Source organism: Onychomys torridus, chromosome 8, assembly GCF_903995425.1.
Source record: "Onychomys torridus chromosome 8, mOncTor1.1, whole genome shotgun sequence".
NCBI lineage: Eukaryota > Metazoa > Chordata > Mammalia > Rodentia > Cricetidae > Onychomys > Onychomys torridus.
Window position 1 is genome coordinate 103,971,873 of NC_050450.1, and position 23,612 is coordinate 103,995,484.

A 23,612-nucleotide genomic window follows, 5' to 3' on the forward strand; every position below is an offset into this window, starting at 1 on the left:
TCCCTGCCCTATCCTTGCCAGTCCTTGCAAGGCCACTCGCCAGCCTCTTGCCCTTACTGCTGCAGCTCCCGAAGCCGGGCCACCTCCTGGTCCTTCTCCTGCATAGCCACGACCAAGTGCCGCTGGTGCTGGGCTATGAGCTCAGCCCTGGCCTGCTCAGCTTCCCGGCAGTATGACGCATGCTGGGCTGACAAAGCCTCCTTCTCTCTGCGAAGCTGCTCCTCCCGCTGCTGGTAGGATGCTTCCAGCACCTTGACACGGCTTCTGTCAACAGAACACCCACTTAGAAGGCCTCACTGAGCACACTGACATGACCCTGGGGCTCAGGGAGAAGATCTGAACCTGAGCCTGGGCAGGCCCCCCAGACTGGAGATAGCAGGTACCTGTGCGCATCTTCAATGAGCTCCAGGTCGGCCTGGTGCCGCTGCTGCAAACTCTCCAGCAGCATCCTGTGCTGGGTCCGCTCTAGCTCCAACTTCCGCACCTAGGCATGGGTGAAGCAAGGTGGTAGGGTCCTTCAAGCAACCAACTCCACACTTTGTGCATCCAGGCCCTCCTCCCTCCTGGGGGTGCCTCCAACTACTTCCCATGAGGACAGTGGCCCTCAGTGCCCTCCCTGCAGCTCTCACCTGGGCCTCCAGCTCAGACAGCTTGGTCTGGCTCTGCAGCAGCTCGGCCTGAAGCTGGGCAGTGCTGCTCTGAAGCTGCCCTTGGGTGGCCAGGAGTTGCTTCTGGTACCCTGAGCCTGGCAGCAGACTCTGCATCACAGACTCTGAGAGAAGGGGCTGTGGGAGAGGATGAGAGCTGTTCTAAGACAGAAGCTGACAGGCCTGCTGAGCTCCACCCCCGCCACCTTCTCTGCTTGCTGGACCTCCCGGACATTCCTTAAGACAGGATAAGACCAGAGCAGCTCCAGCAGGACAGGATCTTGGTGAGTCCTATGCCTTGCAGGGAAGCAGTCATCAGAGATCCCTTGGAGCTCTGGTCAGGAAATAGAGCCCCTCCTCCCCAAGGACATCCTCCTCAATGAGGAGCCATCTCTAGTCCGAGAGAACAAATGCCCTCGTCATGACAGAAGTTTCTGACCCTGGCCCATTAGGAGTAGTAAGCTGCCCTTCAGCTACCATCCCCAGGGTGCACTCCTGACTGTCATACCTCCCAGGGATAGTGATGCAGTTGGAAGATGCAGAGATGGGGATGTTTTCCAGCAGAACAACAGGGTCTCTCACTCTGTAGTTATGGCTGGCCTGGCTTGGAACTACAGCCCAGGCCTGGCCTCAAACTTGATTTTTCTACCTCAGTCTACTGGACTAGGGAATTGCGTGAAATGGACCATGTTGGTGCTTTGAATAAGAATGGCCCCCATAGGCTCATATATTTGAATGCTTGGTCCCTGGTTAGTGGCACTGTTTGGGAAGGATTTGGAGGTGTGGCCTTGTTGGAGGAGGTACGTCACTGGAGGTGGGCTTTTAAGTCTCCAAAGCCCATGCCAGGCCCAGCATCTTTCTGTTTCTGCTGCCTAAGGATCAGGATGTAACAATAACTAAGATAGCATTCTTTTTTCTTTTTCAGTACTGGAGACTGAACCTGGGGCACTGCACATGCCGGAGAGGCAGGCCTTCCTCTAAAGAGCAGCCCCCACCCCTCTTGAACCCAGGCTGGGCTAGAACTCCCTATGTAGCCTTAGGCCAACCTCAAACATAAGGTACTCTTCCTGTCTCAGCTTCTTGAGTGAACCACCATGCCAGGCTTGTACTAATGCTTTCTCACTGGAACATTCCAAGCTGCTCCTGCACAGCAGCCATCTCCAGTTCCCTACTGGTGCTGGCAGAGTGAGACCCAACTCCCCTCGGGGGATAGTGAGACTGAAAGTTCAGGAAAGTGCTAATGGGGACACCAGATTGAGTGGGCTGATGTCCTACTGGAGACATCTGATCTATTCTAGCAGAGTGTCAAAGCCCAGCTCCTTGAGTGGCTGCTGAGTAGGGGAGAATTGATCTCTGGGCCCAATACCTATACCTGTTTGAACACCTTCCCTACCTGGACAGGCACAGAGAGCCCTGTAGGTTCCTGGGAATGTGGAACATAAACTGCAGGCTCTGAAAATTGACAACAGAGAACACAGCAGGCGTTTCAAAGGAGTGCACAGAACTGGACCAGTGAGTACCTGGGAAGAGTCCCTTGTCACTCATCTTCCAGACTCCCCAAAGGAGCTCAAGGGACCTCTTCCTCACCCAGGGCTAAACTCCAACCAAAGGAAACCAACCTCTGATAGAGAAGTCCCCAGAGGCAGAGGCCATTCCCGTCTTGGGGTCACCTACAGGGAGGACAGTGGAAGTTTGGCTCCAACTCATGGAGGATCTGGGGACAAAGAGATGAGAGCACATTGAATGGCTTCTGTGTGAGCGAGAGGCAGGGAAGGGAAGCAGAGAAAAACACTGGATTCAAATAACTGGGTGCTGGTCTAGGGGCTGGTACTTTACAGGGAGTGAAGGACCTGGCTGCACTGGTGGTTTGGTAAAGGAGGTGAAATGTGCCCTCAGACATCTGTCATCTAGGCATAGATACTGCACATGACAGAGTCAGTAAGCCACTCTGGGTCCCAGCACAGCCATTCTGTCTATCTCTAGGGAAGGAGGCCTGAGCTGGCCCCACTCCTCTCCCACCTCCCAGCCCTGTCTGTGAACATACCCTGCGACCCCAGGCCTGACGGCTGCCATCTCTTGTGTAGTTGCTCTTGAGGCTTCTCCAGCAGTGGCCTGCTCAAGGGCCTGAGTGCTAGCGACAGGTTGGCTGAGGAAAGTCCATGTTAAAGGTGAAGGTTCGTGGTGAGCTACATGAAGACAGCCCCAGACAAGCTCCTAGCACGAAGCTTAAGGCAGCCTTCTTCCCCTGCCTCTGTTCCCACCACGTTGCTGGACTTTTTTCCAGGCTTGGCTCCTTGTGGGCTGCCTTTCCCTTCTAGGATGCTGCCCACCTCATCATCCATCGTGGTTCAGTAACACAGAAACCATGGGCATGTCACACACACCGGAGCTCAGGCTACACTTAAGCCTTGTCATGAGCCCCGCTCCACAGCTACCCCTGGATCACTCTATTCTCCCTTCTTCTTTCTTGGCTCTCAGATCAACAGCTTTTCCTTCATCTCAGGTCAACGTCAAAACTGCTCTCCCAACACACCAGCTCTAGGACATCTAAGACACGGTGATGGTGTCCTGGACTCTCACAAAATCACACAATCTCCTCCACCTGGTTATGGTGGCAAGGCTTATTACTACTTCCTCTGGACTTGACCTTGTCAGCCCCTTTCCCTTCCTGCCTACAGGGGTCACTCACCACCCTGCCTTACTGGACTGCCCTTCTCAGGAGCTGCCTCTCCACTTCCATGTTTACTTAAACACTTCCAAGAGGATACAGGAAGCTCAACTCACGCATGCATTAGCCACCTTTCACATGAGCTGACAGAAACACCAACACTTGACACAGTGGGTTTCTTTGCCACTTTGATTGGTGATGTGGACAGGGACTCTGCTCAGAGACAAGGGACAGTGGATCTGGCTACCTCAAAACATCCTTGTTTTCTCTTTCCCAATCCAATCAGCACCTGTTTGCAGGGCAGTCAGGACATGAGTGTTACCAACCCCTGGCCTGTCTGTCTGCATCTGGGGAACTCTCTGTTGTGCCCATAAGGAAGACAAGCAAAGCTGAGTTGGCATCAGTGCCCACAGTAGTATCTCTAACAGGATGGGACAGGTAAGATGGGCAAAGTTAGCCCCAGACCTTGCCAAATCCTTTCCACCAACCATAGTAGCCCACGCTCATACCTGCTACGAGTCTGACCCAATGATCCTAGTGAGTTCAGGCCCTTAGAAGGCCCAGCGCGCTCCTCTCTGGCTAGACCATGTGACTTCTTCTGGGATATGACATGGCTCAGCCAGTCATCTTCCTGCTCCTCAGAGACCTTCAGTGAGGACTGGCTGGCTTGGGCAGAGGGCCTTGCACCCTTGGCTGCTGGCTTTGCTGCTGAGGGCAGTCCAACTGGGGCTGAGTGCTGGCTTGCAGGAGGGGGTAGAGAGGGTGTTGAGATGGCTGAGTCTTCTTGTTGAGCCTTTTGAACAGGAGAGGGAGACAGTAGGTCCAGGTCATCATCCTTAAGGCCTAACCAGTCAGCTCCTCCTTTCTTGGGGTGGATGGGGCTGGAAGCTGGTGGAGGGCTTTGTTTGAAGCTGGGTTCTCCCTTAAGGTCTGAGCCACCTTCTCCTAAGAACCTGCTTCAAGACAGAGAGGAGGGTGTTGGACACGGGAGGAAGCCTACCCCATCAGACCCCTATCAGCCTTACTCTCTGCTGATGAGAAAGTGTATATCTGGCCCATAGCAAACTGGACATGGAAACTCACACTGTACCCCGGCACTCAGGAGGCTGAGGCAGGACTGCTCGAAGTTCAAAGCTAGCCTGTGTTACAAAGACCCTGTGTTCAAATAGTATTAACAATAGTGATCATCCACAACAGCTGGAGATATGGCTCAACTGGTAGACTATGTGTCTAGCATATACTAAGCTCAATCCTAGCACCACAACCAACCAGGATGCTAATACCCACTTGCTGTCCCAACATTCTGCCCAGAATGGAGGCAGGAGGGTAAATTCAATGTCATACTTAACAACATAGTGAGTTAGAGGCCAGCCTGTCTCAACAATAACAACAAAAAGGACTAGAGATAGGTCAGCTGTCACATAAGCATGAGGACCTAAGCTCCAGGGGATCTGACATCTTCTGACTTCCTCAGACACCAGGTACGCGCATGGTACACAGACACACATGCAGGCAAAACACACACACACACACACACACACACACACACACACACACACACACAAAATCCTTTTAAACAAAAATATATAGTTGGAAAAAAATGACAAATGCCAGAGAGTTCGTTGCTGTTCTGTTTCTGTTGCAAATTCGGAGTGTGCCATGAGCTATGACCAACGCCAGGGTTCCTGGAAGCTGTTGGAGGAGCCCTCTGCTATTTCAGGATGGCGGCTGTGCTACTCCTTGGGCTGCGGTTTCTCTGGGAGACCAAGTGACATAACAGCCTTTCATGACATTTGGGGCTTCGAGCAGAAGCAGGCCCAGCTCCGCCTTTTCCTTCTGAGGAGTCCAGGCGTCGGGCCACCAGTCTGCCCAGCTCTGCCTGGATGGCTGGACGCTCCTGGCCTCCATCTCCTTTAGCACCCGTAGACTCATAGCTGCCAGGTGGGATGGGGAGAGCCACAGGGACAGGCCTGTCCCCGAGGCTGACCTCCCTGAGGCCCCACTTACCTGACCGACTGCCGGCGGGACTGTCTGCCCTCAGAAGAGGCCACAGTGGGCTGGTAAGCCCCAAAGGTGAGAATCTCATCATCCCAGCTGTCTTCTTTGTCTGTAAATTAAAGGGCACAAACAGGATTGAGAACAAGAGCCAAGCTTTGTACAGGATCTGGCAGATGCTAGGCAAGTGCTCTACCACTGGGCTACATCTCCAGGCCAAGGGAAACCACCTGAATGAGTGAGTGGAGGCCAGAAATTGAACAGCAGCTACAAAAAGTAAGAGAGTGCTAGACCGCCCACAGGTAAACTATCTCATGACAGCTGTCTCAGTGACACCAGTGTTCAGAGTGTGTGTTCTAAGTGAAGCTTTTGTTATAGGCTGTGCTAAAGATGTGCTTTGAGCTGAATACAGCAATACACAATCCTAGCACTTGGGAGGCTGGCGCAGCATTATCACAAATTTGAAGCTAGCCTAGAGTAATATTCTGTCTCAAAAGAGAGGAAAAAACTGGGCATGGAGGCTCACACCTTTAATCCTAGCACTTGGAAAGGCAGAGGCAGGCCGATTCCTGTGAGGTCATGGCCAGCCTAGTCTACACAGTGAGTCCCAGGCCAGCCAGGAACTATAGATAGACGCCCCCATCTCAAAAAACAAACAAACAAAAAACAAGGGGTGTAGGGGAGGGACAGAGAGAGAACAGCTACCTTGCTGCTCTACAGCCTCCTCCCCTCCCACCCTCTAGGCATCCTCACCCTCTGGCTTCTGACACTTCTTGTCTAGCTTGAACTCTCTGGGTTCCCCAGGGCCTGGTCGAGTAAGGAGCTTGGCAGCTGTGCCTCGACCCAGCAGTTCATCCAGCTTTGAGCGAGCAGGGAGGGGCCTTTCCCTGTGGGACAGGGTGTAGGGAAGGAGTGTGCCATGACATGGGGTTCCCATGTTGCCCCAACCTTTGAGCTTTTCCCTGGGCCTTAGGCAGCAGCCTGGCCAGGGACTCCCCACTTCAAAAGGATCCTTACTGGTCTCCTGTCTTCTTCCTCTCTGCCTTGGGGCTATCTTCAAAACCCAGGGTGGTCATGATGTCGTCGCCTTCGTCAAACAGCAATTCTTTCTTCCGGATGGGAGTATCTCCAGGAGTTGGAGGAGCAGAAGGACCTAAGAAAGAAAACCAGGGCCCAATGCTTGGTGACTGAAGAGGGTGGGAGGTGGCAACTGTTTCCACCTGCCTGGTTTGTCCAGGGACCCACCCCAGGCTCACACATTCACCCCCTTACTCCTGAAGCCTGATAATCAGGTTCTAGACAGGAGGACCCAGTGGCCTGCCCTGCTGAGGTCTCAGGCTCTGGACTAGAAAGCTGTCAAGACTCTACCCCAGGACCAGGAGTAAGCCTCTCTGTCCTACCTTGGCCTGCAGCCATGCTGGGGCTCTTGGAAGCAGGCTTACTCTCCATTGTGGGTGGCTTCTTGGCAGTTTCTTCCTCCTTATCAGAGAGAAGTCCTGCCAGCGGGTCTTCGAGGTTTCATGGCCAGAAAGAAAGACAAAGGTCAGACCGCTGTCCTTTGCTTAGGAAAAACAGGCCAGGAGCTGAAGTTAAACAGACTCTTCCTTTAATCCCAGCACTTAGGAGGCAGAGGCAAGTGGATCTCTGAGTTCGAGGCCAGCCTGGTCTACAGAGTGAGTTCCAGGACAGCAAGGACTAAACAGAGAAATCCTGTCTTGAAAAAACAAACAAACAAACAAAAAACCCAAAACAAAGAAACAAAACCAACCAACCAACCAAAATCGGATTCTTCAGTATCTATAGAGTGGGGTCTATGGGAGAGGGTAGACACAGAGGGGCTTGAGCAAAGGAGTAGGGAGCTGGGTGAACCCTGGGACTCCTAGAAATGTCCATAAGGTATGAATCCATTCATAAAGAAAAAGGGACCTTTTCCTTATATTTTAGAAAAGCTTCATTTTGAAGCCTGGCTTCAAAGTCTTTGCAAGTAAGTTCCTCAAACATCCTGGCTAATAAAGTAGTTAGTTCCTCTGGGAATTCATGAAGACTAAATCATGACCAGCTCTCTATTCCTCTGACACACAGAGACTTGGCCTTCAGCAGATTATCATTATCCAGACTGCTCTCAAGTCAAGCATTCCAGAAAGAGGGAGGATTGTGTGTGCACACGGCATTCCAGAAGAGGGGGCTGGTGTGTGTGTGTGTGTGTGTGTGTGCAGTAGGGGAGACAGGGCTCTGATACCTTCAAAGGAAAACTTCTTGTACTGAAGCCCAAAGCTGCTGGAAGCGGGAGGTGGCTTCTTAGTGGGAATGGCATCTCCTACAGGAAGAAGAGAGAAGGCCATCATGGAACTGGGCCTTTCCTGTCCAAGGTTTTCCTTGTATTGGAGCCCCAGAGACAGTGGGCACTTTCTTCTGACAAACTGAGGTTCTTGGCTGTAGGCACAGCCATGGAGGAACCCATACACTCTGGTTCTCACCTGGGCCGCTGGAAGGGAGATCTGATTGGAAGCTACTTCTACCCCTCACCACCAATCACTGGAGACAGGCTTGGGAGATTTACAAGCTACCATCAAACCTCTCGTTTCCTTTTCTTGCAGTGTTGGAGGGTGGAACACAGGACGCCATGTACAGGCAAGTGACCTGTCACTGGGCCACACTTCCCAGCACAACTTTCCATTTTTAAGTAAAAATGATCCTTAGCAGCTGCACAAGAGGTACGCTAGACAGGTTTAGGCTAACTTGACGCAAGTTATTTGAGAGGAGGGAACTTCAATTAATAAAATGCCTCCATAAGATTGGGCTGCAGGTAAGCCTATAGAGCAGTGGTTCTCAACTTTCCTATTGCTGGACCCTTTAATACAGTTCCTCATGTTGTGGTGACCCCCGACCATACAATTACTTTGTTGCTACTGTTATTAATCATAACGTAAATATGACATGCAGGATATCTGATATGCAACTCTTGTGAAAGGGTTGTTCAACCCCCAAAGGGGTCACAACCCACAGGTTGAGATCCACTGCTGTAGAGCATCTTCTTAATCAGTGATTGATAGGGGAGGATCCAGCCCACTGTGAATCATGCCATCCTTAGACTGATGGTCCTAGGTTCTATAAGAAAGCAGGCTGAGGGCTGGGGATTTAGCTCAGTGGTAGAGCACTTGCCTAGCAAGCGCAAGGCCCTGGGTTCGATCCTCAGCTCCAAAAAAAAGAAAAAAGAAAAGAAAAAGAAAAGAAAAAGAAAGAAAGGCTGAGCAAGCCATGAGGAGTAAACCAGTAAGCAGTACCCTTCCATGGCCTCTGCATCAGCTCCTGCCTCCAGGTTCCTGTCCTGTCTTCTTTCAATGATGAACAGTGATGTGGAAATGTAAACCCTTTCCTCCCCAATTTGCTTTTGACCATTGTGTTTCCTCACAGCAATGGAAACCTTAACTAAGACAAGAATGGACCAGACCTCTTCCCCACATAAACACAATACAATTGGCTCCTTGGCCTCTTCATCCTAGGCATATGTGGTGTCTGGATGAGAGTGGCCCCCATTGGCTCATGTATTTGAATGCTTAGTCACCAGGGAGGGAGCTGTTTGAAAGGATTACAACAAGGATTAGGAGGTGAGGCCTTGCTGGAGTGAGTGTGCCACTGGGGAGAGGGGTCTGGAGGTTGTGGGGGTGGGCCTGGTGTCTGTCTTTCTCCATCTACTTTGCCAGCACCATGTGTGCCTCTAGGCTCCCTGCCATAATAATGGACTAACCCTCTGAAACTGTAAGCAAACCCCCAGGTGAATGTTTGTTTGCCTTTTTTTATAAGAGTTGCCTTGGTCATGGTGTCTCTTCACAGCGACAGAACACTGACTAAGACATCACAGAAAATGCATAGGACACAAGAGCTATCCCCTACATACCTTTCTCATTAGCTGTTAATGTGCCAGCAGGCTTGGGATTGCTAGGCACTTCTTTCCCAGAACCCTTTGCAGTTCCTTTGCCAGAGGGTGGATGAGACTTCATCCGACCAAAGAGATCATCATCCATGCTGTCCAGGTCCTAGGACAGCAGGAAGAGCGAAGCCTGATGTCTGGGAAGGCGCTATGTTTAGGATTTCCCCAAAGGTCCCTAAGAGAAGTCTTAGGGTGGTATATTAGGAAGCAGCAGTCCCTGGTCATTGGGGGGGCAGTCTCTTGAAAAGAACGTCAGAGCCACATCCATCCTTTTGGATGGTCACCATGTGACCAACACACTTCCCTGTTGCCACAGCTCAGTGGGTCAAACCAATTCCTAATCCCACCTCATCTTGGACACTGAAGCTCCAAAACTGAGCTAAAGAAATGTCATTTACAATTGAACACTCTTCTGTAGCAACACAGAGCTGACTGGCTTGGGGGAGGAGGGGGAGGAGGAGGAGGAGGGGAGCAGGGCTGAGGGCTGAGGGCACCCAGGCACGAAACTGTGAGGACAAAGGAAATTGAGGAACTGTGAGAAAGGAAAGTAAATGGAAGCAAAGACCAGCAGAGTGGGGGAGGGGTGGGAACTGGTCAAGAGACTGCATTGAGACACGTGTCACCACAAAGAGAGTGGGGACATGCAAGTCACGCCAGCACCAAGGCTTGCCAGCCTTGGGGAGAAAATGAAGACAAGAAGCAAATGGTCACAGAGCTCCACAGGCTGAAACCAACAGCTCGGCCTTGGCCTGGGGACCACAGCAGAGTGGAATAAAAGTGCTGCTGTTTGGAGAGGTGGCTGAGGCCCAGGCCAAGCCGCCCAGTCACTGTGAGCCTATGTTCTTACCCACAGTTCACAATTTCTCTTAAGAGCCAGTATAAAGATTCATTTCCTGCTTCATCTGATGAGAAGGGAGCTCTCTTGACAGGGGATTTGGAGGAGACAGGAAAGGCAAGGAACATACTTTAGAGGAAACACTAATCCTGCTCCACTCCCCAGTGGAAGCAGGGGATGTCAGGGACCCAGCTAGGAAAGTCGCTGGGTTCCCACTAGAGGCCTGTGGCAGACTTTCCAGGCTCTAGATGCCCAGAGTTATACAGCAGAAGCTACAAGGACTGGGAAGCCTTGGCTTGGACGGCTGGGGCCCCACACCCACCCCGGCCTTGAAGAGGACGAGGCTATTCTGCTACCTTCATGTTCTGCAAGAAGACCTGTGGGTCTGCATCCGAGACACTGGAGACCTAGTCCGCAGGTGAAGGAAGACACAGTGAAACTAATGTTAGTCAGGACCCAGCAGCCCTAGTCACCCTGCTTTTGTCAGCAGGGTAGAGAGCTTACTAATGGGGCACAAACAGGAGGGTCTCTTACTCTCCAACCTCTAGGGATCAGCTCTTTGAAGTCAAACCTGCCCATCTGTGGAGACCCAGAAAGTGTTCCCAGTGTGTGTTCTCCCAACTGCAGAAGACATTTCCACCACAAGCCTCCAGGAAGACTACTTCCTAATCATGCAACCAGATAGCTTGGACTTTGTCATGGGAAGAGGCGATACCCAATTTCTGCAGTTGGGAGGGCTCTGTCTATTGTTCTGGTGAAGAGGAAACGGATGCTGTTTGGGTCCATTTCAGCAGTCCATGGGCATTACTCTACTTTTAAGAATCACGTACAATGCTGGGCATGGTGGCACACCCCTTTAATCCCAGCACCTGGAGGCAGAGGTGAGTAGATTTCTGAGTTCTAGTTTGAGGCCAGCCTGGTCTCCATGGTTAGTTCCAGGCCAGCTAGAGCCACATAGTGAGACCCTGTCTCAAAAACTGTGGGGAAAAGTACAGGTTGTGGGTGAGCTTCCACATCTGTAATCCCTGAGTCAGAAGGCTTGAGCTACAAACTACCTTGGGCTACACAGAGAAAATCTAACCTCAAAATGACACAAGACAAAGCAAGCCAGCTTGTCAGGGACTTCTAAACCTTTCTGTGACAGCTATTAGGCCACTCCGGTCTCACTGTTTGGGGGACATGCACAAAGGTCAAGGACTGGGGAGTGGGCCAGGCTCACCTCAGCATCAGCTCCCATCAGCCCTTCAACACTGTCTTTTTGGAGGGACCTGCAAAGAGACAAGGTCAGCAATGATCTGTATGACTGGGCCACTGGATTACTTTTCAAAAATTAAGACTGGGGACGCTGGAGAGATAGCTCAGTGGTTAAGAGCACTGACTGCTCTACCAGAGGACCTGAGTTCAAATCCCAGCACCAACATGGCAGCTCACAACTGTCTGTAACTCCAGTTCCAGGGGACCCAACACCCTCACCTAGAAATACATGTAGTCAAAACATCAATGTGTGTGTGTGTGTGTGTGTGTGTGTGTGTGTGTGTGTTCGTACATATAAAAACATTAAAAATAAAATTAAGACTAGGGTCTGGAGGTGTAACTCAATGCTATAGCATGTGTTTAGCCTGGGTTCAATCCTAGCATCTGGGGAGGGAAGGGAAGGAGTAGGGAGGGAGGCAGGCTAGCCAGGTGTAACAGCATACACCTGTTATCCCACCACTTGGAAGCAGAGGCAGAAGGATTAGGACTTTAGGTCACCTCAGGTACATATCTAATTTTAGGCCAGTTCAGAATACAATGATACCTTGTTTCAGAGTTGTGGAGCAGGCTACAGTGTCAGAGTGAACTTAGAGTTATTTCTCCGGGGGACCAAGACAGAATAAGAATCTCACAGACAGCTGTGTGTGGTGGTGCACACCTTTAATCCCAGCACTCGGGAGGCAGAGGCAGGCGGATCTCTGTGAATTTAAGGCTAGCCTGGTCTATAGAGCAAGTTCCAGTTCCAGGACAGACAGGGCTACACAGAGTAAGCCTACCTCAAAATATAAAACAAAACAAAAATCCACAGACCACATAGTACAGAAATTTTCTCCTTAAATTGTTTTTCTATTTTTAAAACAGTGAAGCCCTTTAAATATAAACTGCTAATAATAAATAAATAAATATTGGGGCTGAGGGAATGGTGCAGTCAGTGAAGCACTGCTCAGCTAGTGTTTTAAGCATCCCTGTCTCCAGCACCCAATGTGAAAAACTGGGCAAGGTCTGGCGTGTCTGCAACATTAGCGCTGGACGGGGGAGGGGCATGCAAACATGAGACTCCTAGGAGCTCCTGCCAACCAGCCCAGCAATCTGAGGAGTGCTGGACTCAATGAGAGAGCTTGTCTCAAAAGATAAGGTGGTGGGCAATAGTGGAAAACACCCAAAAAGACTACCTCTGGCCTCCATATGCACACACACACAGACACAGTCACAGACACAGACACAGACACACACACACACACACACACACACACACACACACACACACACGATATAGTTAAAGCTGGGCACAGTGGTACATGTCTGTAACCCAAGTATTTGAGAGGCTGAGGCAGAAGGATTGCTCCAAGTTTGAGACCTATGGGTGTAGATGTAACCATCTTGTTAAATAAGAAACACAGAGCCAATTGTAGAGTTAAAAGGCAAGAGGTCAGAGCAATAGCTGAGAGCTGAAAACCTTACCCTTCACTTCTGCTCTGTCTTTCCTCTCTGCAAGAGGAAATGATTAGCCACTATGGGCTACATGTTAGTACCAAACCAGCCGTGATTACATAGCAAGACCCTGTCTTAAAACAAATAAACAAAAAGAAAAGAAAAAAAAAAAAAAAGCCAACAAAACCCAAATAACAAACACAAAAAAATGTTTAAAACAAGAGAGAATAATAATTGTTTTTTTGGTCTCTCTCTTCTTTTAAGACAGAGTCTCTGGCCGGGCGGTGGTGGCGCACGCCTGTAATCCCAGCAATCGGGAGGCAGAGGCAGGTGGATCTCTATGAGTTTGAGGCCAGCCTGGTCTACAAAGCTAGTCCAGGACACATTCCAAAGCTAAAGAGAAACCCTGTCTCGAAAAACCAAAACAAAAAAAAAAAAAAAAAAAAAAAAAAAAAGAAAAAAAAAAGAAGAAAAAGAAAGAAAGGAGAAGACAGTGTCTCACCATGTGGTTCTGATTAGCCTGGAACTTCCACGTAGGCCCGACCAGCCTCAAACTCACAGAGATCCACCTGTCCCAACTGGGATTAAAGGAATGCCCCACCCCACCTAGATGGAAAGAAGGTGAAAGGTGGAGTGCTCCTTCTCAAGAGGTTGACCTGAGCCAACCTCTCATTTTGGGAATAAGGAAAACTGGGCAGAGAGGTCTGGGAGGACCCAAGTAACAGATGGAGGACTAGAAGCCAGGCCTTCAGACTCCCGGGGCTGAGCTCCTTTCCCTCTCTGATTCCATCAATAATCAGAGCTGAGGGCAAAAGCAGAACCTCCCAACATTAACTGCACTGAGTGCCGTGGAGGGAGGGCTGGAGAGAAACGTTGCCAACAGGGCCTACCTTGCTTTAGCCTTTGAAGGGGGCCACTGAGGTACCCTTGCTGTGTCTTTGGCATGTGAAGATGGCTCAAAAGGCTTCTCAAGCAGTGCTGCTGGGACAAGGAAAACAAGAAAGACACACCACGCTGTTCAGTCACAACGAAGAGGAAGGTGATTCCTCTACTTAGCTGCTTCCTGCACCTTCCCACAGAAAGCACAGCTTGTTGGCATCATAGCATGCCCTGATGCCATTCTTGAGAAACATGAGTAGAGTGGGTACATTTCCAGGTAGGGAGTCAATCCTAGATGCCAGGAGTGCCAAATGGATAGTTTAACCCACCGTATCTGTGCCACATGAAAAGGCATAGAGACACAGTGGCTTTCCATAGTCCTAACTGTAGGGCGAAATACATGGGTTCTCCCTGGAAACAGAAGCCTTGACACTCCTGGTGAGCTCTGCACATCCCCTAAGCCCTGTCCTTCAGTACAGAAACATGGACACAATAATAAGGGGCTAGCTGAGCATGATGGCTCATAGTTATAATATTAGCATGAGGGAGTCTAAGATAGGGGATTTCCTCAAGTTTGAGGCCAGCCTGGGCTATACAGTGAGAACTCATCTCAAATATAAATAAATAAATAAATATTCAGCAAGATGGCTCAGCAGGTAAAAGTGCTTGACACTGAGTCTGATAAACTATGTTCAATTCCTGGAATCTATAGACTAGGAATTGTCCCCTGATCTCCACATGTGTGTCATTACACAAGTATGCACCACCCCTCCAAAAACAAAAAGTAAGAAAATAAACCTAAAAAATGTTTTTTTTAAGATTTATTTATTTATTATGCATATAGTGTTCTGCCTACATGTATGCCTGCTGGCCAGAAGAGGGCACCAGATCTCATTATAGATGGTTGTGAGCCTCCATGTGGTTGCTGGGAATTGAACTCAGGACCTCTGGAAGAGCAGTCAGTGCTCTTAACCTCTGAGCCATCTCTCTAGCCCCCTGAGAGATTTGTTTTTAAAGAAAGACTATATGGGCTGGAGAGATGGCCCAGAGGTTAAGAGCACCGACTGCTCTTCCAGAGGTCCTGAGTTCAATTCCCAGCACCCACATGGTGGCTCACAACATCTATAATGACATCTGGCGCCCTCTTCTGTGTACATAATAAATAAATTAATTAAAAAAAGAAAGACTATATAAGGAACTTGGGCTGAGAGAAGTAGCTCAGTAAAAGGGCACTGTAGGACCCTGGGTTCCACTCTCAGCATTATGCAAAATGTAGGAAAAAAAATAATAATAACATATCTGAGGACTCTTACAGCTCTACAATCAAAAGCCAAGGCTTGGGGCTGGGGATTTAGCTCAGTGGCAGAGTATTTGCCTAGCAAGCACAAGACCTCAGCTCAAAAAAAAAAAAAAGCCAAGGGCTTTAACCACAAATGAGCAAAGCTCTGAACAGACATTTTCCAAAGATGACACCTTTAATCCCAGCACTCGAGAGGCAGAGGCAGGTGGATCTCTGTGAGTTTGAGGCCAGCCAGTGAGTTCCAGGGCAGGCTCTAAAGTTATACAAAGAAACCCTGTCTTAAAAAAAAGAAGTCATAAGCACACTTATGAGAAGCTACTCCACAGCATTTGGGGAACATACACCCAGCTACCCACAGCACAGCCATGGCCATGGTAGGGAGAGCTGGGCCTGATAGTACAGGCCTGTGAGCACAGCTGCTCTGGAAGCAAAATGGAAAGTTTAGTGGTTCCTTGGGCTACTTATTGAGTTCAAGGCCAGCCTGAGCATCACACTGAGATGAGACCCCGTCACAAATAAAAAGTAATAAACTGACTGGGGATACTGCTCAGTGGTGCAGTGGCTGCCTAGCATGAATCAGGCCCTGGGTTCAATCCCCAGCTCAACAAATAAGCAAGAAAATATGAATCAAATGAAAAACCAAAGATAGGAAATAAGCATTGGTGGGGTGTGGACAAAGCAGGAGCCCTGGTGTTGCTGGTGGAAATGTAAAATGTTGGCTGCTGTTTGTGGAAAAGTTAAAGTAAGGTTACCATAGGGCAGCAAGCACTAGGGCAGTGTGTGGGAGCTGGTTCTCTCCTCCCCCATGGGGTCCTGGGGTGGAACTCCAGGGGTCAGGCTTACACACTCACTGGCTGAGCCCTCTTGCCAGTCTCCCATGCCCTGCCCAGGGAAGGAGTACTTACTGTCATCTCCCAGGAGGTCACCAAGGACATCATCAATGGACCCTGAAAACAAATGGGCCATCAGGGCTTCAGGAGGCAAGAAGAATAACATTTATAAACCCGAAGCCTGAGACTTCAGGCAGATGTTCCCTGACCACGAGATGATTTCTAATGGTAACCAGCCTCAGGGCCTTGGTAAAACCTCAGGTAGAAGTTTAAAATAACCTTCTCAAAGAATGATGATGATGATTTTTCAGTGAAAAGTTTCTACCCACCTCATCCAAAACACACAAGGCCATTGGGCAGCGGTGGTGCACACCTTTAATCCCAGCACTTGGGAGGCAGAGCCAGGCTGATATCTGTGAGTTCAAGGCTAGCCTGGTCTACAGAGTGAGATCCAGGACAGGCACAAAAACTACACAGAGAAACCCTGTCTCAAAAAACAAACAAACAAATAACACACACACACACACACACACACACACACACACACACACACACGCGCGCGGCAGCAATCAGTCTTCCAGCCTCTAAGAGGCCAGTATGGTCTTCGGGGAAGCATCTACACACATGAAAGCCTCCTGCGTACCTCTGTACCCCATCTGACACTCCTAGAGCTAGAGGCACAATGGGAACACCGAGGTGAGCATGTCTGAATGAATTCTCCTACCCACTTTCTTTGCCTCCACCACCCTTACCTTCAACCACATATCCCCAAATTCGGAGCACAATGAGAAATATTTTTTCTACAACCTCATTTATTTATTTACTTGTTTGTTTTTAAATGTTGGGTAGTAGAGTCAACCCTATGTTTTTCTCCAATCAGGGCTTTGTTCTCTCCACCTCTGTTTCTAGGAGGTGTGTCAGCAAAGTCCTGCTTCATCAGACAGCCTTCTTGGTCCTCTAGTTTTTATGAGGTAGGGTCTCTCTCTACACAGCCCTGGCTGGCCTCGAACTACACAGATCAGCCTGCCTCTTCCTCCCCAGTGCCAGGATTAAAGTGGTGCACCAACATACCCGGCTTTTTTCTTTTTCTTTTTCAAGTAGGAACAGAAATGTGTGTCACGACATTTGTGTGGAGGTCAGAAGAGAACTTGCAGGAGTCAGTTCTCTCCTTCCACCATTTAGGTCCTTGGGATTCAGGTTATCAGACTTGGGGTGAGATACCTTGACCTGCTGAGCCTCCTCATCGGCTTTTATGGGGGGGGGGGGAAAAAAAAAAAAAAGGGTCTCAGCCCAGGCTGTGGTGGCATATTCCTTTAATCCCAGCACTCAGGCAGAGAAAAGTGGATCTGTGTGTTCTAAGACAGCCTGGTCTACAGAGAAAGTTTTAGAATAGCCAGAGCTTCACAGAGAAACCCTGTCTTGAAAGCTAAAACAAAACAAACAAACAAAAAAAGTGTATTTGGATTAAGGGTAATGTTCCATGTCTCCACTCACCTTTCAATCCTTTCTTGGTTTTCTGTGCCTAAAATGGAGGAGAAAAAAAATCACATCATCACATCAACAAAATGCAGCAGTGAGTATGTGCTAGAACTGGGCAAAAAAACCACTCTGCCTTACTCCAAACCCCCAGGGAAGGAGCATCAGGCATCACAGGTGAAGCTGTTTTCCTCCAGCTTTGGAGAATAGATTTACTCAGAGCCCAGACACAGTCCTTGCTAGCCAGCAAAGCCAGGGTATAGATGGACACCTCTCCTCCAACTTACAGATACCACACGCAAAAGCCACCAGGCAAACGAAATCAATAACCAGAACGTTTTCTTCTGTTCTGTGTATCTGATGGGTGTTTAAAAATGCTTCCAGGCTGCTCTTCCAGAGGTCCTGAGTTCAATTCCCAGCAACCACATGATGGCTCACAACCATCTGTAATGAGGTCTGGTGCCCTCTTCTGGCCATGCAGACACAGCACTGTATGCATAATAAATGAATAAATCTTTTTAAAAAAATGCTTCCAGCAGGAAATGCAGAGGACTCCGAGGCTCAAGAGATAGACTGGCATGGCTCCCCTACAATCCCAGCACTCAGGGAGCAGAGGCTGGAGGGTCTCTGAATTCCAGGCCAGCCTGGTCTTTCACATAGCAACTCTAGGCCAGCCAGGGCAACAGTGAGACCTTGCCTCAACAAAACAAAACCAAAGAAGAACAACAACAAAAACAGAGGCTCAAGGGAAACTTTGCTCACTGATTAGTTTGGGTTTTTTTTTGCAGGGGCTGGGAAGGGTCTCATTGTGTAGCCCTGACTGGCCTGGAGTTTGCTATGTCAAACAGGCTGGCCTGGAATTCACAGAGATCTGCCTGCCTCTGCCTCTACTTCCAAGAGCTGGGATTAAGGGCCCAACTCAATGCTTAAGGTTTTTCTAATGTGACTCTGCTATAGAGACCATCTCCCGGTCCTTGCCACAAAACTTCTGGAATATTCCATGCAGTCAAAATGTTCAGGGTACAGGGATGGGGTGGGGGATTGTTTATATTTCCACATGTCTTACGCTGCACTCTGCCTACCATCTTGGGCTTGGGGGCTTTCTGCAGCTCCTTCACAGTACTGTCCAGTCACGTGCATTCTTGCTGAGCAAGTTCATCTTCCCTAGTAGAGAAAATTAAAGTAGCTGTTTAAAAGTGATGTGGCTAAAGCTGGAGAGATGGCTCAGGAGCTAAGAACACACACTGTTCTTGCAGAAGACCTGAGTTGGGTAGCTCACAAACTCCTATAACTCCAGCTCTGGGGGATCCAAGCCTCTGGCCTCCATGCACACCTGTACCCATATACACTTACACACACATTCATATAATTAAAAATAAAATCTTTTTTAAAAAAATAAGTAAGTAGTTTAACTGGACAGGGTGACATAATCCTGAAATACCAGAACTTGGGGAAAGAAAGTGGAAAAATCAGGAGCTCAAGGTCATCCTCAGCTACACAGCAAATTCAAGGCCTGCCTGGGCTATGTAAGTGTCAGAAACAAACAAAACCCCAAAACAATAAATAAACAAAAAACAAACAAACAAATTGATTAATTTAAAAAAAAACACAGCATTTATCAGTGCTTGACCCTAAGGTTGTTAAGCATCCTATCACTTAAGAGGTCAAAACCTAGCCAGGCAGTGGTGGCGCACACCTTTGATCCCAGTGCTTGGGGACAGAGGCAGGTGAATCTCTTGTGAGTTTGAGGCCAGTCTGGTCTACAGAGCAAGATCCAGAAGAGCCAGGAATAGGTCAGTGAATAATGATGCTTTTTGCCACCATGCCTTGCTGTGGGATTATCCTTCTGGATGCTGTGAATATGTATTACTCTCATTGGTTAATAAAGTTGTTTGTGCTAAAACAAGGCAGGATAAAGTTTAGACAGGACAATCAAACTGAGGACTGAGATGAAGAAGGGTGGAGTCAAGAAAAACTCCTCCAGCAAGCTGCTCAAGAAGCATGATGCCAGAGGACTGGTAAAGCCATGGGCCACGTGACAATACATAAATTAATAGAAATGGGTTTATTTAAAAGTAAGACCTAGTTAATAAGCCTGAGCTATTTGCCAAGCATTTTGTAGTTAGTATGAGCTTCTGTGTGTTTAGGGACTAAGCGGTCAAGACAGAAAACCTTTGCCTCTGTTTACAATGCCTTACTACGTGAGTTGCATCTTCAGAACACACACGGAGGGAGAAAACTGACTCTTGAAAGTTTCCCTTTTACCTCCATGTACAACCATGTCCCACCCACCAAACAAATAAGTGCAATTAAAAAAAGAAAAAAGAAAAGAATTCCAGAGCTGGGTATGGTAACACACACTTAACTTCAATTCTAAAACTTGGGAGGCTGCAACAGGAAGAGTTATGTAACAAGACTTAAGAAAGAAAAAGCAGCTGGGCAGTGGTGGTGCACGCCTTTAATCCCAGCACTTGGGAGGCAGAGGCAGGTGGATTTCTGTGGGTTCCAGGGCAGCCTGGTCTATAGGACAGCCAGCCAGGGCTGTTACAGAGAAACCCTGTCTGAAAGAAAGAGAGAGAGAGAGAGAGAGAGAGAGAGAGAGAGAAGGAAGGAAGGAAGAAAAGAAAGAAATAAAGGAGGGAGGGAGGGAGGGAGGAAAGAAAGAAGGAAAGAGCGAGCTGGGGACTGAAGAGAAGCCTCATCCATCAGGAGCACTTGTTGCTCTTCCAGAGGAGCTGGTTTGGATTTCCATTGCCCACGGGTGGCTTACAACCTCTGTAACTCCCATGGAGGGCAGAAGGGATAAATGGATCTGATGCCCTCTTCTAACCTCCCAGAGCACTTCATGCATGTGGCACACAGACGTACATGCAGACAAAACACCCCTACACATAAAATAAAGATAAATTTTTAAAAAAGAAGAAAAAGTTTTAGACATAGTAACTCATACTTGTAACCCCAGCCTTCGGGACCAAAGCAGGATTGCTTGAGTTAGGGACAGCTTTGACCATATAGTGAGTTCTTAGACTAGGGTGAGCTCCTGTCTCAAGAAACAGATTGTGTGTGTGTGTGTGTGTGTGTGTGTGTGTGTGTGTGTGAGAGTGAGAGAGAGAGAGAGAGAGAGAGAGAGAGAGAGAATGAATACATGAGAGAATACATGAGAAAGAGAGAATATGAGAATTCCCTATTTACTTATTGGGTTTTCTTGGCTTGGAGAGTACTTGGAAAAGGCAGTCCACATCCTTTACCCTGGAAGAGGATGCTGAAGTCGCAAAGAACCATGTGGGAATGGTCCCACATCTTGGCCCGTTTTACCAAGAAGTACTGCCGATCATTCGCAGGCAGCACCCAGCAGAAAGCGTGAGAGTGAGCTCTGGTTTCTCCTTTCAGATGACAAACATTTCCCCCTGGAAACAGACTTTTCTAGCATTCCCTCCCTTTCTCCCCTCTTCCACTTCACCCAAACCCACCTTCACGTGCCTAGGGAGAAAGGCGGCTGCGGCGCTCATCTGTCTTCCCGGTGTGCCTAGCCACTTATTGAAATGCAAAGTGTATCTGGGGCTGTGGACACTGGGGAATGCTCGTGTTTCCCCCGTGCAATGGCAACTTTAGCGACCTACAAGTGCAAACGCGTTTTGGTTCATATCACATCAAGGAATTTCTGCTACCTCCTAAGCATGCCGTCGCAGCTTCCCAGGTGGTGGGGCATTTTCTAGCAGCGGCTTGTAAGGGCCGAAGGATCCTAGAATAACGTCGAGTCTTCATTCAACCAACTCCATGAAGACATGTGAAACGCCGCGAGCCCGCCCCGCAGCCACAGCGGTGCCAGGCAGGGTGCCCCTCAATGTTCCATCCCCCGCGCCCAGCCCGTGCTTCTCCTAGTCCCTGAGGACCCTGTTCCGAGTCGTCCTCTCAGGAACACGGCCACGGAAACCCAGCCCAACCAGAGTCCCGGATTCCGTCCACTCAGTCCGCCCGTTTCCGCCAGGCCTACCACCTCTGCGCCAGCGACATTCCCACCTCGCCGCCTCCGGCCTCAAACAGAAGGCGGCGTGAAGCATTCTAGGAACTGTAGTCCGCGGCTCGCTCACTTGCGGGTCAAACCACAAGAGGTGTCAGGAAGAACTACATTTCCCAGAGTGCTTCGCGGCGGGGCGCTTCTCCCCGCAGGGCGTCAGTTGGACGCTCCTCGAGTTGCTAGGAGCTGTCTCAACGCTGCCACCCCGGAGAGGAACAGGGATAGCATTCTCTGAGTGGGTGCAAGCCAACGGTTCCTCTCGCTATGAGGGCTGATTCATGACAGTGACCTTCTTGGTCAATGATGAGGTCAAAGTTGTGCTATCAGAAAACCCAAAAGCATCAACAAAGACACACAGTGGACTCGCCAAGCCCCGAATCACAGCATTTGTATGGCTTTAATGGCTGAGCCATCTCTCCAGCCCTTGCATTTGTAAAGCCTAGACTGGACCAAGGTCAAAACCGGCTGTAGCACAAATTTGAGGCCAGTTACATAATAGTGTCTCAGAACTATGCTTAACATATTTTCTTGGATATACTTATTACAGATTTTTTAAAAGACAGGGTCTCGGTTGGGGATTCAGGCCCTGAGTTCGATCCTCAGCTCAAAAACAAACAAACAAAAAACAAAACAAAAGACTGGGTCTCACTATGTAGCCCTATCTGTCCTGGAACTCACTATGTAAACCAGGTTGGCCTCGAATTCATAGAGATCCCCATGCTTCTGCCTCTCAAGAAGTGGGATTAAAGGCCTGTGCTATCATGCCTATCTCATTACAGATTTAAATTTAAGATTTTATTAAAGTGTTGGCAAGTCATCAGTATCCAACCATAATTTGCAAGCTGTGGTCCTGGAGAAAAACCTCCTATCCCTATTTCTACATGCTAAATGTTATTGTCAGGAACTAAAGGATACAAGTCATTTAGATAAACCCATAGCAACTGAGAATGAAATGTTTAACAACCAGTAGCAAGCAGTCTTTTAAAAGATAATTTAAATTATTGTTTGTATGTGTGGGTTTTTGGGTGTGTGCAATGTTCACAGGGGCCAGAGGTGGGCATCACATTCCTCGGAGCTGGATTGACAGGCAGTTGTGAGCTTCGGAAATGGGTGCTGGGAACCCAACTCGAGTCCTGTGCATGAGCAGTATCTAGTTTGGGTTTCTATTGCTGTAAAGAGACACCATGACCACAGCAACTCTTAGAAAGGAAAAACATTTAATTGGTATAGCTCACATTATCAATTAGTCTATTATCATCATGCAACATGGTGGTGTGCAGGCAGACAAAGTGCTGGAGAAGTAGCCAAGTATCCTTCCTACATCTTGACTTGCAGGCAACAGGAAGTGTCCTGTCTCACTGGTTGTGGCTTGAGCATATATGAGACCTTAAATCCACAGTGACACACTTCCTTCAGCAAGACCACACCTACTCCCAGTAAGGCCACACCTTCTAACAGTGCCACTCCCTTTGGGAGCCATGTTCCTTCAAACCACTACAAGCAGTATGTCCTTTCAATCACTGAGCCATCTCTACAGGGTATAAGTGGTCAGTATATGGAAGATAATGTGTACTGTCTTAACAACAACAAACACTATGAAAGCCAATCATATGGTAGCTAAATACATTCAGAATTCCTCTTAATATTTATTTCAAAATAATGTTTTTTCTTAGTTGGGATTCCCATTGCTGTGAAGAGACACCATGACCATGGCAACTCTCATAAAGGAAAACATTTAACTGGGGCTGGCTTACAGTTTCTGAGGTTTAGTCCATTATCATCATGGTGGGAACATGCAGGCAGACACGGTGCTGGAGAAGGAGCTGAGAATCCTACACTTTGATCCACAGGCAGCAGAAGAAAAAACTGTCACATTGCCCAGACATGAGCTTTTACAACCTCAAAGCCCGCCTCCCCAGTGACACACTTCCTCCAAAAAGGCCACGCCTACTCCAAAGCCACACCTCCCTATGAGCCAAGTGTACACACACACACACACACACACACACACACACACACACACACATACGTCTATGGGACCATTCCTATTCAAATCACATGTTTTCCTGTGTATGCTGGAGGGGGGGCGTGTATGTGCACTCATGGAGGTCAGAAGAAAGCTTCTAATCCCCTGGAGTTACAAGCAGTTGTGGGAAGCCTGACATGAATACTGGGGATTAAATTTGGGTCCTTTGGATGAAGAGCTGGCTCAGTGGTTAAGTTTGAAAGACTGATTCCCAACACACACAGAGGCTCGCCACCTCCTCAGGCACCAAGAAATGTGGTATACAGATAAACATCCAGGCGAAATACTCACACATAAAATAATAAAAATAAATCTAAAAATA

At 48.7% G+C, this 23,612-nt stretch overlaps 1 protein-coding gene and 1 non-coding gene across 2 annotated transcripts in view; both read right to left on the reverse strand.

Moving 5' to 3' along the window:
- Fbf1 (Fas binding factor 1) overlaps window positions 1-21,299 on the reverse strand; it is a 28,541-nt gene extending 7,242 nt beyond the window's left edge. The window contains 21 exon segments of the mRNA XM_036195781.1: window positions 58-264; window positions 384-484; window positions 630-785; window positions 2,041-2,099; window positions 2,267-2,361; window positions 2,692-2,793; window positions 3,825-4,268; window positions 5,323-5,422; window positions 6,064-6,197; window positions 6,328-6,463; window positions 6,711-6,818; window positions 7,550-7,627; window positions 9,209-9,347; window positions 10,433-10,483; window positions 11,296-11,344; window positions 13,652-13,742; window positions 15,846-15,887; window positions 17,265-17,292; window positions 18,329-18,358; window positions 18,360-18,410; window positions 20,727-21,299. Coding sequence (XP_036051674.1) covers window positions 58-264; window positions 384-484; window positions 630-785; window positions 2,041-2,099; window positions 2,267-2,361; window positions 2,692-2,793; window positions 3,825-4,268; window positions 5,323-5,422; window positions 6,064-6,197; window positions 6,328-6,463; window positions 6,711-6,818; window positions 7,550-7,627; window positions 9,209-9,347; window positions 10,433-10,483; window positions 11,296-11,344; window positions 13,652-13,742; window positions 15,846-15,887; window positions 17,265-17,292; window positions 18,329-18,358; window positions 18,360-18,386 — 2,177 coding nt within the window. The 5' untranslated portion in view covers window positions 18,387-18,410; window positions 20,727-21,299.
- LOC118590526 lies at window positions 16,607-16,732 on the reverse strand. The gene has a single exon (XR_004945816.1).
- Window positions 21,300-23,612: the final 2,313 nt, after the last annotated feature.